Source organism: Uranotaenia lowii, chromosome 3 (assembly GCF_029784155.1).
Source record: "Uranotaenia lowii strain MFRU-FL chromosome 3, ASM2978415v1, whole genome shotgun sequence".
Classification (NCBI taxonomy): domain Eukaryota; kingdom Metazoa; phylum Arthropoda; class Insecta; order Diptera; family Culicidae; genus Uranotaenia; species Uranotaenia lowii.
In genome coordinates this window covers 223,864,912-223,883,727 of record NC_073693.1, presented here as the reverse complement: position 1 = coordinate 223,883,727, position 18,816 = coordinate 223,864,912, and the positions used below count along the sequence as shown (strand labels likewise).

Genomic DNA, 18,816 nt, shown 5'->3' with positions numbered 1-18,816 from the left:
GGAGACTTGATATTTTATTCAGGAAGCCTTAATCCTTGTATAAAAATCAAACAAAACCCCAAGATAGAATGTTAATTGACTATTTTGGTCACGTTTGTTCTCATTTCACAATTTATAGCAGACATAAGAAGAAAATTCTATAACTTTGTCTCAACGCTAATAACATTGCATACTTAAAGGCGCTTTTTTCATAATTAAGAGAAAATTATTTATTTTTGCCCTTCTCTTCAGACAATTGTTTGATAAATATTAGTTTTTGGATAAATATTAGTAATTTCGTAATCAGCAATCATAACGATCAATTCAGAAAAAGAATATGCCGTTTGGAAGGGGGATCAATTGTACCCAACTCTAGGGGATCAATTGTACCCATAATCAACATTTTAGAAAACTTTTTCTGAAAAAAAGTTGAGAGTTATCCATTGCTTTGAAAATATGGCATTATGAAGTTCATTTTACGTTCGAACGATTGATACATTGGAACATAATTTTCCCATGTAAGGAACATTTTAAAGTGATGATCTTCAAGTTACATTATGTGAAATTTTTCAAACAAAGTTCAATTACTCAAACAATTATTTTGTTAAAATTTTTTAAACTACGAGCATTGTTATTTTGCTCATTTTGTCACATTTTTCTAGAACATTTGATCTTTGTAAGACATTCCAGTTTCGAGATATAGCTAAGGAATCAAGTATCCCCAGGGATCAAGTATCCTCATTCTCCCCTATTCAATTTTCATAGTTGACAAGTTGACATTTATGAAGACAGTGAATGTTTTCCCCCAACCCCCAGCCTATCCAGGAACATTTTCGAGGTTATGTATATTCAATGTGTGATTCGTAGGCCTCTGACCAACTTTTCATGATGATTTAGCATATCTGGTTTGATTTGCTACAGAGCTCTGAGTTTACCATTTAAAATTACTAGGGGTCAATAAATTCAAACAGCATTGTCTAACACGTGACCCATGTAAGATTCACCTTTTAGTTAAGGTTAAACCAATTCAATCTGCGGATACCTACCCAACGTTCACTGAATTTGAATCCTGATTAAGAATTGACCGTTTGTGTTTTCTAAACATGGGAGTTTTACTAAATTTAAATTTTTATCTTTGCGTTCCATCTGTTCAAAAATTGTGACTCCAGCTATGAATCTGATTTTTTTTTTAATTCAATTCGATGAAAAAACTGAACAACTTATCTAACGACATAATCGAAGAGGGGGCTAATTAATCGATAAAATTAAATCTCACAACTCGTCAAGTTTAGCCTGGTTAATTATTGTCAAACAACATGTACCCAGTAATTAAAATCCAATACGTTCAAGTACCATCTTGCAGAAAACTTAATTACTAGCTGCTGAACCTACTAATACTTTCCACATCCGGGGACGCTATAAATTAAACCCGAGCATTCAATCAATTTTCAGTTATGATCTATCACTTAATCTCAAGTGTTTTCGATTAGAGTGTTTATTTCCGGAGGCGCCAACCCACCCTGCTTCCTGAAGGTGCAATAAATTTCCCCCTAAAGGTGTGGGAAAAAACAACCCCTCAAAGAAGTTTTTTTAGTGAACAGAACGCCCGTCAAAAGACCGGCCCGGCGATGAAACAGGAGATTCACCCGACGGTTCGGTTCCATTGATGATAGCGTGATAATAATGAATTTGAATCGCGACTTACCACTCCTATTGCTGGCATGGACGGTGCTCATCCTTGGCATTCAAATTCGTGACTGTTATTGTGTAAGTGTCTATAGTCGAGAAAGACAATTGTTTTTCCCACGATTTTCCTACTGCCACTTGAAATTCGAAAGTCGTGTGAATGAAACCAACCTAATTGATCTTCTTAAAGGCCGATCGATTACAGGACTCATCACAGGATTTGTTCGCGGAATTTATACAATTTATGATGTCTCTTCCAGTCGGTGACGAAGGAACAGATGGAGAAGACGGCCAAGATGTTCCGCCAGGTGTGCCAACCGAAACATAAGATGAGCGATGGTAAGCATTATTAGTTCTCAACTAGTGTTGGTTACTCAGAGTTGTAGAAATTTTTTATAAATATTTTTTTCATTGTTTCATCTGATCTGATTACTTATTGCAAAACCCAACATTAGGGGGTACTTGATCCTCTTTTCTTATTTTCATCATATCTTTTTGCGAAAATTTAGCAACTCATCGTCTTTTGCATTTTCTGACAGCGTGTAATTTCAAGTTTATATGCTCTAAAAGTTAGAACGATACATGAACTAGAAGCATTTTCGTGACCCTAAAAAAATGATATTTTTTAAGTTACAGGAGACTTGATCCTTAATTCAGGGTGCCCTGACCCTAGGCAAAACTCTAGTAAAATCCGAAGATAAAAGGTCCGTTGACTATTTTTTGCCATATTAGTTCTCATTTCATAGTTTGTAAGTATCAGACAAAGAGAATTCTAAAAGTTTCTCTACTACCCTTGAGTCATTGCCCTTGAGTATATTGCGAAAATCTTGCTTGAATATATTCAAAATTCTGTGCAAAGTTCAATTATTTAAGTAAGTAAATCAGAGCATTGCAAATTGACAAAAAGTTCAAAAGACAGCTACCATTGAAAATTCGACAAAAATTCAGGGTTCCGTATTTTGACAATCTAAAGATGCGAAATGTGCCAAGTTACGTCCACCTTTCAACCCTCTTTTAAAAATGTATCTTTATGGCGCAATTTTCTAGTTTTTGGATGAATACAGAATTTTTAGTTCCTTTTATCAGATAATTACTGGATAAACATTAGTTATTGGACAGATATTAGTAATTTCATGATAACTAATGATCACGATCCATTTAGAATTAAAATATATCTTTTTGAACAATAGGGATCAATTATTTATACGCATAACATACATTTTGGAAAACTTCTTTAAAAAATTGAGAATTTACTATTGCTTTGAAAAAATGGTATTATGAAGATCATCGTTAGAGTATACCTAATGATTGACATATTGGAATAAATATATATTTTTTTATTTTTCATGTGAGAAACATTTTAAAGTGATAAAAAAAGATCTTCACATTTATCTAGAACATTCGATATTTGCGAGACATTCCTGTTTCGAGATATAGCGAAGGAATCAAGTATCCCCAAGGATCAAGTATCCTCATTATCCCGTACTTAAAAACTTGTTCAATTCTTTTAAACATATTCTTAGCATTCTCCTTAGCAAAAAATTTTCTGAAGTACTCATCAAGCTGGAGAGGAGGCTTATCGACCCTCCTATAAAACTTAAGCTTATGCTTATGCAGTTATGGTGGCATTTAAAAAAATCCCTTTAAAAAAAAAATAATCTTTTCTCAGATTTTATACATCACCTAAAGTTCTAGTGATAAGTATGTTGTTTGTAAATTCTCGAATTTCTCAGTTTTGAGTAAAAATCATCAATGATAACTGATGGACAAAGCAATATAAAAAAAAATCTAAACTTATTTCGAATTTGATTGTTTTTCGTTAAAATGCTTTAAAAAATTATTAAGATTACTTTCAATTCAGGTTTCCTTAAAAAATTTCTTCAAAATATCAAATTATATCAAACAAAGAAAAATAAACCAAAAAAGAACTTCTATAACTTTTTACTCAGAAGTCAAAACTACGCAGTCACATTTTTCTACCAACTGTGTTTTTGCTTTAAAAAATATAATTCTACAGATGCGCTTTTTTTTATTCGTTGATTTATGGTGCTTATTTTCAAATCAAGTTATCAATTAAAATATTTACTAACTGGTGAAGTATCTTCATCATTTTGAAGCTGTAGTAGGATGTAGGATGGTGTTTTTGTAGAACAACTCAATGACTATTCACATGACATCAAAAAAAAAATTCTCAAAGTTTAAGGAATACATTGTAACGTACAACATTTTTGTTACTACAAATACTTAGCTTCTTCTCATATTAGCAAAAATGCATGATAAGGAAAACCGAAATTTAAAATAAACTTAATTCCATGCTTATTTGAATTTCCTGAATGATTTGATTTGCAAAAAATCCTTTTTCCTTACACATTTCTTTTAGATAAAATTGAAACGCGTTTCGTTTAATAAGAAATCAACCAAATCATCTCAAATTTTACACTTTTGTGACCCAAAAGGCATCGAAAAATCATATTGGAACAAAAAGTAAAATCAAAATGCAAAAAGAAAATCTCCCACCGAATTTGCTTTAATGTAAATTGTCCAAAAACTATAATTCTCCATTTTGATCAAGAAATTTTTTGAATTACCGTAAACTGGGAGAACTTTGATCATCGGGGTAACCTTGATCAACATGAAATTTTTGCAGATAATCATCATTAACTAAGTCTGTAGTTAAAATATCTGAAAACTGTTTTCTACATTTGAAAGCATATAAATTGAGTTTGAAATAGGCTTAATTTGGTTTGTAGTTGGAGATTTTTTTGTATTAATTAAAATGTAGTTTTAAAGTTTTAAATTATCTGTTTTTTCGAAGACTCATAAAAAATACCTCTCCTGAAAAAATGATTGCATTTAGAAGCAAATGAGTTGTTTTATATGAAAGATTAACTTTTTTCCTTTGTATAGGTATAGTTTAATATGGTCATTCTATAATAATTTTTGGATATTTAAAAAAGGAGACATTTTCTATGAGAAAGCCTGTATAGGAAATTGCATGAAGGTAAAATTTCATTGGTTTTTGATGCCAAAAAATATTGAGAAATGATAATAATTTTTACCCCTAAATGTATGCAGCAACATTGTCCATCTTCTGAGTATATTTGTTTTAAAAAGAAAACGTTGAAAAATTGAATTGAGTTCAAATTGAGTTTTCAGCCTTTTGTTCTAATTGGCATCAACACAATAATTTTGAAGATGTTGAGATACGTTAAAACCGTAGTGATCAAAGTTACCCCGAAACATAAAGTCTGGTTTTGTAACAAACATTTACTTATATCCACTAATGTCGTTTCAATATTCTGCTGTTAATGATCATGCTTTATACTCCTTACCTCAGTCAGTATTTTAAAACATTTTAGTGTTAAAAAAAGCAACTCCTTCCGAAATATTTGAAAATGAATTAAAAAAGTGATCAATGTTCCCCCAGTTAACGGTACTCAGGAACAAATTTGAAACCTTTCTTTTATAACTTGGATTTCATACATATGTAGATCACAAGTGAGGTGAGGATTATAAAGTATATAAAAATTTTAATAAACTAGAACAAATTACACAAAAGCTTGTATGCTTCGAAACTGCATACAATCTATATTTCACAATATCGTGAAATTGAGTTATTTAACCCTAATCAACCCTTGAGTATGAATATGAAACTATTGCCAGTTTGGCGCCTTGTAAATTAATTCGGATGCATTCAAATAAAAAAATTTCTTCGGAGTTCCTCAATGTGTTCTTGAAATCATTTGCTGTCACTACTTTTCTTATGAACGCACTCTGATAGCCCAGGCCAAAAAAAAACTCCCTTATCATACCTTGAGTGTAAATTTGATACTACTCGCTTAAAATCGCAATATCTCTCTTGTTTCTCATCCGATTTTAACATAAATTATAGTTTTGGAAACCTCATCATTAATCATATCTCTATAAAGTATTTATTTTATTGTCTCTAAAGTAACTATTAAACAAGAACCTGTATGAAATTGCCTTTCTGGTGAGTATAAAATTATTGCGAAAATCTTTCGGATATACTCAAAATCCTGTGCAAAGTTGAATTTTAGTCTTTGAATATCAGAGAATTCCAAATTGACAAAGAGTTAAAAAACAGCTACCTTTCCAAATTCGTCAAAAAATCAGGGTTCCGTATTTTGACAATCTAAAGATGCGAAATGTGCCAAGTTACGTCAACTTTTCAATCCTCTTTTCAAAATTTATCTGGTGTGACTTAAACATTTTTTGACGGTTTATTGATTAAAAAGTACGGGTTTTGCATTACTTTTTTACATTTTTTGTGGTCATGATCTTAAAAAAAAAATTCAAAAAGATTTTTTTGGCACTGAGTGAAATTTGTTTATGAGCACTCTGGCTGATCTACTATCTTTTTTTTTCGAAGCATGTTTTATCGGATTTCTTTTTCTTAGACTTTGGATAACGGAAAATTGAAGTGTTGTAGCTGAATATTGTCTGAAAAACATATTTGAATTATATTACGAGGTCTCTCAAACTAAAATTTATGTAAAAATCGGTTGAGAAACAAAAAGAGATATAGTGGTTTTAGTCAGGCAGGAGTGCGAAATTGACACTACAGAAACTCTTACGGGTACATATTTCTGGGAAGGATGAGTGAACATTTTCAAATCCTCAACTACAAAAGATGATAAAATTCTCATCTTTTACAGTTTGATTTTCACTCTTTCAGTCAGAATTTTCGCATAATTTATCAATTTTCTTAATAAGAAACTTAACTTTTATTTACTTTTCCTTTCGGGATTTTCAAAAACTTCGAAATGGGGGGGGTCTTGTTTACAAAAGAAAAGTTTGTTCCGGCATTATTGCCTTTGAATCATTTCCTTCGAACTTGGGGCTTGTGATATAGCTCAGTTGACAAGTCAGTTGCCTCCATCAAACATCGAACACAGTTGAACCGGATAAGTTTTTAAATAACTGTTCGCCATTCGCAACGTTGATATTCGAACAAAAAAGTTTGATCCAAAGAAACGAGATCAGAAAACAATTACAAAATTGCTAAAAATCTTATTTCGGTGCAAAAAAAATTTGAAAAAACGACAAATTTAGTTGTTTCCTTTACATCACAAGAAAAACTCATCATTTCAATAGCTATTTAACATATTTGTACTGAAAGACTTAATTTCATAATTGAGAATGGAGCATCAAATCCGTACTCATACATCGAAAAGCCACATGCGGCTCTAAGCCTCAGATTGCCGACCTCTGGTAAAAGTGGGACATGCTATTGATTTTGTTTACTTTTCTAAAAAGGCTCCCAAAAGTTCTAATTTTATAACTATAAAAAATATAATTTCAGCGATACTAGAAGCAGCGAAAGACGGAATATTTCCCCAAACTAAAGAATTCAAATGTTACGTGAATTGCTTATTTGATATGATGCAAGCGGTAAATATTTTTGTTCCGTTTTTTTTAAACAAATTTGCTTAAATTCATAAGAAAATTATAACAAATTAACATTTTTTTTTCAATACACGTAGACACGTAAAGGGAAAGTCAACTACGAGAAGTCGCTAAAACAAATCGACCAGCTGCTACCGGACTACATGAAAAACGATTATCGGAAAGGCTTGGATATTTGCAAGGACTCAGGTAAGATTTCTTTTGAACTAAAAAATATTTCTATTTTAAACTATCTCAACAAAATCCTTCTTGTTTAATTTCAGCTCAAGGAATAAAAGACCACTGTGAATCTGCGTATGCATACCTTATTTGTTTTTATAACAACAACCCACACTTTATGTTCCCTTGAAATTAGAAAACAGTGTCCAAATGCCATTTGTAAGAAATTTAAAATATGGTACACGATAATACTGAAAACATTTCTGTTGCATGTGTAGTTTATAAGCACCAAATCACGAAATAAATGTGTTAAATATTAAGAACAAAAAACAACGACCTGTTTTTTTTTATTTGCTGAGTACTTATATTTATTAAGCTATAACCCGAAAAACTACGTACAGGACTTTTAAGGATGACCGAACAGACTTGTTTACCTTTAAGCGAAGAAATACTTCGGATTGTTCTTGTGTAGACATTTCAGCAGGGCGTAAGCGGCCTCACAATTGTTCTTGATACCGTCCGCTATGGAATACAAATAATAAAAAAAATATTGCTAGCAACTTCATTTAAGAATGACTTTACCAGAATCACGGCACGTGTCAAAAGCAGCCTTAGTCGGTTCTCCGATTTCCGGCGGAAGCAACATGTCCGAGCTGCGGATAGCTTGATCTGCGTAGACTTTTCCTTTGCGCATCTGGGTGGGAAGAATATTAAATTTTATGCTAACTGTATTTAACGCAGAATATTTTTTTTACTTACTGCCTGCATCGTTTCGAGAACGCAATTCGCAAAACACATTGCATCCTTACTGTCCGGGAATTCGCCTCGGCCCAGCGCTTCCACGTGGTCCAACGGCACCTTAACCTTTCCCATGCACACGGAACGCATCATTTCTGCTGCCTTGGCCATCTGTTCGGCCGTTCCTTTCTGTAGGTAAAACGTAAAATAAGATATCTAGAAACTGGAAATCATCTTCAAACGAGATCAATTGATTTTTATGTTCCGATTTAATGTTTGGCTTCGAACGATTGACGCAAACTTCCTGAGCTCCCCTTCATTACAGGGAGATTTAAAAGCTGAGTAAGTATTTTAATCTTGTTTTTTTTTACTAAAAACATAACTGGCACATACCTAACAAAAAATTGAAACAATTGCCAAATCTAAGCACTGGCAAAATTTACTTGTTTATTCAAGCGCTAAATTTTTTATGAGATTTGCAAACATATTTAAATAGATTGGCGTGCCACGGCACTTGTGGAAACTCTTGTATTTATTTTAAAACTCAAAACTTTCCGTTGTCGTTGAATTGTCTCAATTTTTCACTCCGTGGAAGACAGCGCTAGTGAAGATAGTTGTTGGAGTGAAATTTCAATTTTAATTAAATCCTTCTTTCGGGTGCTCAATTTTCGAGTAGGCACTAAAGGCATAGAAGCGTAAGCGTCTGTAAGTAAGTGTTTATGAGACTCAATGCATAATTGCTAAAATTTGTTTAAAATTGTTTTTCATATTGATTCTAACTTAATGGGTTTCTTTTCAAAAATCAATCGAAATTAATAACTTTATAAAGTTAACAAGAACAATGAAAAAAAAAACAAAGAAGTTGCATGTAATCATAAAAAAAACCTGTTTTCTTCGTACTTATTTTTTACTCCTTAATGTATGCAATGCATTTTGGCTTTTTTCGCCTAAATGAATGAAAATGTGCAGAATTTGATTTGGACAAATCAAATTATTAATTAAGTTTAAGTTTATTATTCGAAATTACGGTAACCTCAAAGTAAATAAATAAATAAATAAATGTTGTTCAGCTTTGATAATCAAATGGTATCACAAAGCTGTCGAAAACTATAATATTAAAAAGATTAGGAGGGGGGGAGGTGGAGGAGTTACCCCGAAACATAAAATATCTTATTATATATTAAAAAACTTATAATGTTTAGCTTCTCAGGATAATTGGAAATGACGTTCAACACTACTTACTACAGTCACAGAGAACAGACGTACAAGCTAGCCCACGAAACTTGTGTAAAATTTCCAGCGGCATTAGTTTAATTATGAGTTCATATATACGGTTACGCCTTTTCGAAAACTGTACACTTGAAAATTTGATTTGTAACTTTTGAACGACGCAATAGGTGCCACTGTTTAAAGTCAATTTTCAACATATTTTTTGGATGTCTGCATTTGAAATTTTACACACTTTTTTGAAGATTTTTTGTTCGAGCTTGTACGTCTGTTCTCTGTGCTACAGTAAGACACTTCGCCCTAATTATTAAAAATCAATCAAAAAAGAAATTAAAGTTTCACAATTTTACGGTAAGCACCCTGAAATGTTTAAACAGCTTTTTAAAGTATATTATCACACTGTTCAACAAAAAATATAGTATTCAGTATTTTTAATCTTAATATTTTTTTTTTCGAAATTCATGATTAATGATTTATTTTAATTTTTGATTAACCCGAGCAGACTTTATGGAAAAATTATAGCAAATTTTGCTATCACGTCCTGACAGCCAAATTTGCTCTCATTTTGCTTGAGGTACCTACAGGTAGGTAGACTACACAACAAAAAAAAGAACACAATATTTCAAACTTGGTTAGCAAAATGATACCAAAATTTGCTAAAACTGAGACTCCAACTACACTTCGTTTTCCGAGCGCTTGCAGAGCACTATATATGTAGAGGGGTTGCCATCCGTCCCGCTTTTTTGTTGAATGTCCCGCTGCCCCGCTTTTTCCTCAAAGTGTCCCGTTTTTTTTTCAGGGAAAACTTTTTCAAAGTTCACTGACCTTTACCGGAAAAAATCAAACTTTATCCTCAACTTCAAGTCATTGGTTAAACACAAAATAAGCAACACAACACAAATAAAAAATTTGGAATGCGTCTTTATTCCCAAAATCAGCATCAATTTTTCAGAGTTATCATAAGACTACACTAAAAAAAACCTTAAAGTTACCGTAAGGCTGTGATTCAGTTAAACGTTTTAGGAGCACGTTCAACCAATGCAAATGAATTTGGTATGAAGAAAACATTGTTTAAGTTGCTTCCAAATGATTATAAATCTTAGTTTGTCGGCAGAATTTAAGTTAAATTGCCTTTTATCATACAACACCTTTCTCAACTTAACTGTTCAAAGTATAGATGGAAATTTTTCTTGAGTTTTCAAATTTTTAAAACAAATTTGAAATACATTTGTTATTGCACACAGGTTTTTTACACGATATCAAAGCCGCCGTAGAGCATATAGAACTTGAATTATTTCTCTCGAATAACGTGTTTGCCGTTATTCGAGCCGTGGAAAATAACCTTGTTTATGGAAAAAAAACGTGTTAATAGAAGTTATATAAGAAATGAAAATCTGCGTTAAAAAATTTTAAATTACTTTCAATGAATAACTTTGACTGATGGTACGTATAAGCACAAAGAAGTATAAGTTTAGCAATACAATAAAGATTTTTTAATGAGTTTCTTGGATGTCCCATTTTTTCGGCTGAGTCCCGCTTTCTTGTCATTAAATGTCCCGTTTTTTTCTGGCAAGCCTCCTACCAGAATGCCAATATAAGGCATCACATATTTTTCAATTTTCAATTTTTCAAAACTTGGCATTATTGTGCTTTCAATGTTATTATACCGTATTTGTTTATGCCGAGTGTTGCACTGATGCACCACTAGGTGCTGTCAAACTGTTTGTTTATTCGGACGATGTTGCACTGGTTTTGACCTGGTGTTGCACTGCCATCGGGCGGTAGTGCCCCGAAAATTTTGTCAGTCTTGCGAGAGAGCGTGTGAGTGAGGGAGGTACCAAAACACTGGCGACGATTTGTGTTTTTTTTTTTGTCGGGTACGGTGAAACACTGATCGAGGGGAGAAAACAAATACGGTATTAGAAAACGACAGCTAAACGAGGGTCTCGATACAAGCAAAATTTTTGATTACTTTACTATCCGTGTATTAAAATTTAACTCTCATTTTTGCCATCTTAACTGCCGTTCTAAGCAAGATTGTCCCATGTGGAAAAACGTGCAAACGAGAAAAACGCGATTGAAATATTAGCTATATTTCCAACTTTTCGCTCAAACTAAAAATTCATCAACAGTTTTTTTCGTAGTGAACAGTTCAAGTTCAAAAAAAATTACATTTCCTACAAAAAAAAACAGCAAATTAGAGCCATGCTCCGTGTGACACTTTTGCGTAGAATCAGAACGCATGCCGATGCTAGTTCTACGGAAAACTGTCACACGGCTACAATTTTTCTATCATTTTAAAAGCTTGCGTTGTTTATTTTTTTCCCAAAAACTCATTCTAAACCGTAATTTGAGAAATACGTTCCTCTTTGTTTACAAAAATGTATAGTTGAGTATGGATCCTGTAAGTAGTGCCTACCGAAAAGTGTTTAGTAAAAATTTCTCTGAATAAAACACTCAAGGCTTCTCTCTCCTCCTCTGCCCTCTATTTTAGTGTTCTTTTTAGTGAATAACGTTGAATTCAACAGTTTGAACTCATCTTAAGACAATTTTTTGACAAAATTTGCATTTTTCATAGAATTTTCACTAGTGTGACATTCTTCCGTAGAACTATCAACATAGAGACAACCACCTTGATGAAAATTTCGTATAAGTTCAGAACAAAGTATACTTGTTTGTGTTTTTATTCGAAAGTTAAGGGGGGGGGGGGGGGTCTAACACTTTCAAAAAATCGATTTTTTTTTATTTTTTATTTTCTTATTGTAAAACATTTTAAGAATGTTGTGTCAAATTTTCAAGTCAATTGAAGCAAAAATGTAGAAATTATAGGCCTTTATCTCCTCCTATCTAATACTGCAAGAAAGCAAGAGCAGAAACTTCAAACGCGTTTTTTTTTTCGAAAGCACATTTTAAAAGTCCGTGGACATCGTCATTTGAAAACTACTTATCCTATTCTTTTCAAATTTGGAACATATTTTCTACATATAAAATACCAGACCCCAACGTTTTTCTTTTTTCTTTTTGTTACTTTGGGGAGATTTTACAGGTAAAAAATGGCGGATTTTTCGTGAAAAAACGTAGTTTTTACTTCAAACAGCCACAAAAATTTCATAAAAAAAATTTTAAGTTAAATAAAAACGTTGGGGTCCCCCCCCCCCCTTAAGACAGACTAAAACAGACCGTTTCCAGCAAAAAAGTAAAAATGACCCAAAAGTCACATGGGACATTTTTGCTTAGAACGGCGGTTAAGCCTACTAAAATAAAAGCCTTAAATTTATTAGATTAGAGTAATTATATTAGTTTTAAGCAATAAAATCAATAAATAGTCTTTTTCACTGCTGAAATCCAATATTATTGAGCCAATCTAATCAATTTAATGCTAACATTTTCTTGTACATTAATTTTTAGCAATTGAAAATAAAAAAAAGTGGCATAAAAAACGATTGCCAAAAAACGAACAGTCTAGCACCAATGTTGCCAAAATTGAACGGGGTCTGTACCGTGACCGGCCCTAATTCTGCGCAGTCCCAAACTCTGCGCATTTTCATATTCAAACAGAAATATTTCAAGATGTGATGAACAAAATATCCATGAAACAAGCTGAATCTCTTCAGTTACTGTTTATCTTCAAAATGCTTCCAATAATTTTGAAATCTGATTAATTATTCGCGGAAATGGAAATGGAAATCTATAAAAAAAAAAAGTAGGAAGCAAACGTTGAAAAATGGCCGCCGTTAGCAGTACAGCTTAAGTGTTAGGAAAACAAAAAAGATTTTGAGTTAAAAAATGGTTTTCGAATCAAAACAATTATTTTACCAATGCGCAGAATTAAATATTTTTGGCTTTTTCGGTCTTTTTAGGATATCAAACAACCTTGTTTTAGAATACTAAAATATACTAAATAAAAAATATACTAAAAAGACCGAAAAAGCCAAAAATATTTAATGAACAACATCCGGTAGTAACATAAAACCAAATGCGCAGAATTTGACACCATTTGTTTAAATACTTATGTTCCTAATGCGCAGAATGTAAAGCACCGAAGAGTTCTGATGTTAAAGCTACAAGGAATTGAATGCAGAGAGTTAGAAGACTTTTAATTACAGTTTTCTAATAAGTTTTATAAAGATTGGGTATCCGTAAAGTTGTTGGGAGTTTCTTAGGAATCCCTTTGAATCTAAATGTTGTGTCGAAAAAAAAACTTCATTTGCGTTCTCTATCATTTTCGCGTGTTTATTGTTCAGTCCCAACTGTACAGACTGTTCCGACGTAACTCAGTTGTTTAGGTACTAAATTTAGATTTAGCTATATTTTTAGAACAACCATTAATCAAGCCATTTTGTTTATCAGCTTCAAAACTTTGAAGAAACTTGAGTGACATAATACGCCTGATCATGCAGGAATTTGCCAGAGCAAAACAAAACCTAATTAAATCATTGTTTTATGCAAAACAAGTGCTTTTCAGCATGAAAAAAGTTTTATTAAAAATTACTAAATAAGAAAGTAAAATTTTGAACCTTCGCACTGGTCGGTAGATTGATGAGAGAAATTTGACGTTTGGAATTTTTTTTCTTTTTTATTCAGTCTTCCTCCCCCAGTGTCACATAAGCTTCAAAGATCCAAGGCTTGAATTGACCCTTTTCATAATTTGCAATACTTTACTAAACGCGAAACATGCTTTTTAATACATTTTATTTAAATTAAATGTTTGTCTTGCCAGTACGGAATGGTATATTGGTTTTATTTGGGTGCGCAGAATTAGGAACAAATATAAAATAGTGCGCAGAATAAGAGCCACTTGCATTTTTCCCAAATGTACATCCACATTTTTGCTCCGAAATTGAGCTCTCATTATTTTTGCCGTTAAGTTAGTTAGTTCGCCCAACTGTACACGAAATTTTAAGGAAATTCATTGAAAGGTTAAAAAATTTTAATAACTTAAAACATTTGAAAAATCCTTAACTGCGCAGAATTAGGGCCGTTCACGGTAGTTGTCAGATGAGGAAGATCTTGACCATGTTTTATGTATATTTATGTTCTTCGTTTGCCATATTACGTTTTTGTACTCTGGGATATCTGCTATAAGCGAGTCTGAGTTTAAGAAATTAAACCTAAAAGACATATTATCATTCCTTACACAATGTTGAAAAGAGCTTTTATGCTATTAACCCCTTAATGGATAGGCTAATATCATTCGATTGGATTTATTTCTTCCTTTTCTAGGTTTTACAGGTTAAATGATGGAACTCTTGAGATAAAAAAAGGCTAGGGACAATTTTCCCGGATGTTTGTATAACGTGCCGCTTAGACTGCCCCAAATTTGTGTGAAAAATTTCAAGCTTGTGAAATGTTATGCGCTGCTGACTTAAATTGATGCTAGGCCCAGATCGGATCACGGGAAGGGGTCGCTCAACGAGCCTAAAGTTTGTATGGGATTTTGGGACATTTTGTTCGGGAGCAACGCGAAAATCCAGATTTTCATAAATAACTTTGGTCCCCTTCGGCCGACTTCTTTTGAAAGCGGTTTTTCTGAAAGCCTAAAATATGACAAATATTTCATCCCAACACTGCATTTCGATTCGACTCGAAACTCGAATATATTTTGGTCCTCGGAGAAACTTTTTCCTCTAATTTTTTCGAAACAAATGATACATTCTGGTTTATAAAAAAAAACTGGCTTCAAAGGCTGCATCGGATGTTAAGTATTTAAAAATACGTACCCACAAGACCTGTGCAAGTGATTCGAGTCATTTTCCTACATTTTGAGCCATTGATGTAAACTTCGAACAAGTAGTTCGTTTTATCCGGTCATAGAAAACACTTACAGGTTTGAGTGAATGAAAACATAAGATGTTTTTTTTTTCCACCAACTAAAGTGTATCTAATTTTTGTAAGAAAGTATCCCCAAAATTTTCAATTTACATTCAACATAATAGTTGAATCCCACCTTTTGAAACCTTCGTAAGAAACGACAAGAATAAGTTTAAACTCCATCTCTCAAATAATTGTTGACACCAGCTTATCATATTTCAGAATTTAATTAAGATTCAGAAATTGAATTGAAAAATTTCCAAAGAAAGTCGTAATAACAGTTCAAAATTGAATTTAAAGAATTTCCGTGTACATGATAATAATAAAACGGTATCACAATTTTTATAATCAATTTTATGGAACATTCATAACAAAAACTTATCTCAAATGTTGACAGAATCTATTATGTAGGTTTTATTTTCTGATGTACGATAGTAATGCTAGGCGTTCAGTCGAACGTGAGTAGCCTCAATGGAAAACAAGAGAAGAATGTTCCTAGTCTTGAAAGACGGAAACCACATTTTGAAACCTTGTTTTGTTTGAGCAATTAAAACATCCTGTAAAGAACCATTGGTTTCCACTTTTTATCCTGTTGTAATATATTGATCCTCGCAAAAATAATTTTGTTACCTAGGCTTGAACACTGCACAATTTACTACGGACACACTAACGATATGATTAGCCTTTTTTTGGGACTGGGCTAGTTTAAAAAAAAAACTGTTTTTCATTAAAAAATTGTTCAAACGAGAAAGATATTTCAATTATAAAAGAATCGTTTTAAGCGTTCAGCTTAATGAAATAACACAAAATATCAAACCAAAATCACACTTAATAAAACAGGATAGCAATTATTTGTTCATAATGGAAAATACTTAATTATTCAAATTAATCTATATTTACACATTCCACTGCTACGCTGAACAGTGCCACGGCACAAACTGCAAGCAGGACTTGTTTTAAATTGCAAAACATTTATGTATTATTTATTCCTATGTACACTCGCTATTCATGAATGAATCTGCGGCTTAACTGATAAAAGCACTTGCGATTTGAATTATTTATATGTATCTTTAGTCGCTCTAAAGCCAACGGAACCGAAAACTATAAATCATCACACCGGAACCACGGACGGTTAATTCAGATGTTTGTTCAACTGAACGCCGGGAATGCATGTCAACTTCAACGCCTCTAATAAGGTATCGGATGTCATCAAATCGTGTAACCATTGATTGATTCATTCATAAGTATATGTTGATGATTTATACCGTGAGACCGGCACGAATTCGAGTTTTCACAAAATCACTCGAAAGGTTTCTTTTGAGAGAAACATATGCGTGGCTAACCGTCGAAAAATTAATAAAAGGAAACGAATAAACATTCCTATCGTTGATGTTTGTTTGTTTATTTTATTTATTTTAACCATCCCATGCCGTTTGCAAATTTTAAACAAATTATTTTTCGATCGTTTGATCTCGTTCCCCTGGTTACATTTCTCGACGAAATATTATGGATTTTAGAATCATTGTTAAGGTAATTTATTCCAGATTTTGAGATTTCAGACGCCGCACAAGCTTACGAACGAAAATATAATGCCTTTTTATCCCCACATTCACCTATAACATTGATTTGGACTGGAAAATATTGAACAAAACTAGACTTATCTTGCGTGATTTCTTCCGAAAAATCAAATGAAGGCTGTTTGAGCCACCACACGTGTTACGGCATCAGCGAACGCGCCTCCGCTACCAAGAAGACCACACCACAACTGACGTCAATATTGACTGAAGAGAAGCCTTCCGGTAAAGAAAAAGATAAACGAAGAAAGAAGACATACTAGTTTACAAACGGATCCTTGATTACACATGGTGAAACGTTTAGTTACATATGACAGTTAGTGTAGACGGTTTAATTTCTCCGAAATTGATTTATTTGCTAAAACTAGTGAACAACTATCTACAGGTACATTCATCTACTATAGTTCTTATAATATTTAAACACAAAGCTAAACCTATTATCACAGTTTGTCATCACAGTTTATATCACACTTCACTATCGCAGTTCGATCATAAAGTCGCTGTCACAGCTTGTTACGAAAAGACCTCATACTTACGAACCTAAAATACCGATCAGGTAACATACACAACCTATTTGATGTACTCTAAACTAAAATATGTATTTGAAAATAGTACACGATACTACCGTTCAGGACTGAACCCCGGCAACAAGACCATTATATTTACCATAGCGCAGGCACTAAACGTAAGTAAACATAAACCACATCTATTGAAATGTAAACACTGCTTTATTAGTAAATACTAGAATAACGTTTGAAATATTGGTTGTATAGGTTAAATTTAACAAACAAATAAATTGTTTAAATCTACGGAAGCCTAATATCTTGTCGCCGAATCGGGAACAAATTAAATTTAACGTTTAATCGGAATGTCGGAAACTGGCGTATCGAGTAGTCCGAAAAGGAGTAACGTTACTGATGGTGAAAGCTGCGGTCTATGTCGAGGCATTGATACCAGTAGAATGGTTCAATGTGACGAGTGCGACAAATGGTTCCACTACGACTGCGTGAATGTGGACGATAGCATCGAGCATAAGGACTGGAGTTGTAACTCTTGTGTGAGAAAAGCGCTAGAGCGGGAAAAGTGCGTCTTAAAGGAACAAACGGAATAAAAATGAAATGGGCCTATCACCTACAAAAACACGGTGCCGCTACGCTGTTGGAGTTTAATGGGTGGATCGGCAGAATGGTGGAAGCCTTCAGCAAGGTTCGAGAAAAGGCCAAAGCAAACCGAAAAGAGACGAAGTTTTTTTACACGTACATACAGATGAACATTCAGAAGATAAAACCCGGAGAACATGTCTGGCATGCAATGAAGACTGCAATAGTTTGGAGCAGTGTAGACGGTTCCAGCTTATGACCATCGGAGCGCGCTGGTCACTGATTAAAGATAACAATATCTGTCGCAAATTCCTAACTAAGCACTCCAAGCATTGCGAGAGAAAACCCTGCAACAAAAACGGATGCAACTATCTACACCACAGTTTACTACACGACGACAAGAAACATAAAAGCTCTTCGTCTATCGACAATCCTGCACAGAATGCTTCTTGTAATACGCATCATTGTCCGCTTGGAGGGGTCCTTCTAAAGTATATTCCGGTTACTCTACACGGCAAAGGGAGATCTATTTCTACGTTTGCGTTTTTTGATGGTGGCTCAACATGCACGTTGATGGAACACGATCTGTGGAAAGAACTGGACTTAAATGGCGAAAATTATCCCCTGTGTATCAACTGGACTGCTGGACATGGCCGATATAAAGCTGATTCGGTGAAATGCTCATTAGATATTGCTGGTAATCAACAAGGCGAAAGGTATCATCTCTCCAAAGTGCACACCGTACAAAGTTTAGATCTCCCAGCCCAGTCAATGTCCGTAGATGATTTATCAAAACACTTCCGGTATCTTTCGAACATTCCCATTGAGTCCTATAGCAACATCAAGCCACAGATTCTCTTAGGCATGGATAACATACGCCTCGAATATCCATTGACCTCTAGAGAAGGGCTCGAAACTCAGCCCACGGCTGTTCTAACCTGTCTCGGTTGGGTTGTCTACGGACCTTGTTCAATAGATGAGCACATGATTGGAACTGCGAAGGAAGCTTTCAGCTACCATATATGTCAGTGCGACGAGCTTTCAAAAGCAGTTAGAGAATTTATTGCTACAGACAACATTAGTGCACAGGCAAACGCAAAACGTCTCGTTTCGAA

General features: G+C 33.5%; 2 protein-coding genes across 4 annotated transcripts; one reads left to right on the top strand and one right to left on the bottom strand.

Moving 5' to 3' along the window:
- The first annotated feature begins 1,439 nt into the window (after window positions 1–1,439).
- LOC129754348 (general odorant-binding protein 72-like) lies at window positions 1,440–7,598 on the top strand. Of its 3 annotated transcripts, none has more exons than XM_055750354.1 (5): window positions 1,440–1,746; window positions 1,871–2,004; window positions 6,989–7,077; window positions 7,170–7,281; window positions 7,356–7,598. In XM_055750354.1, the coding sequence occupies exons 2-5, from the start codon at window positions 1,944–1,946 to the stop codon at window positions 7,439–7,441; spliced, it is 348 nt and encodes a 115-aa protein (XP_055606329.1). In that variant the 5' UTR covers window positions 1,440–1,746; window positions 1,871–1,943; the 3' UTR covers window positions 7,442–7,598. The 3 variants fall into 3 exon arrangements, with proteins under 3 accessions (XP_055606329.1, XP_055606330.1, XP_055606328.1); XM_055750355.1 differs by having other exon boundaries at window positions 1,856–2,004; XM_055750353.1 differs by having other exon boundaries at window positions 1,926–2,004; window positions 7,356–7,596.
- Window positions 7,599–7,605: 7 nt separating this feature from the next.
- On the bottom strand, window positions 7,606–16,086 carry LOC129754349 (general odorant-binding protein 72-like). The gene is made up of 4 exons (XM_055750357.1): window positions 15,928–16,086; window positions 8,011–8,178; window positions 7,834–7,945; window positions 7,606–7,773 (listed from the first exon to the last, which is right to left on the bottom strand). The coding sequence occupies exons 1-4, from the start codon at window positions 15,997–15,999 to the stop codon at window positions 7,688–7,690; spliced, it is 438 nt and encodes a 145-aa protein (XP_055606332.1). The 5' UTR covers window positions 16,000–16,086; the 3' UTR covers window positions 7,606–7,687.
- Window positions 16,087–18,816: the final 2,730 nt, after the last annotated feature.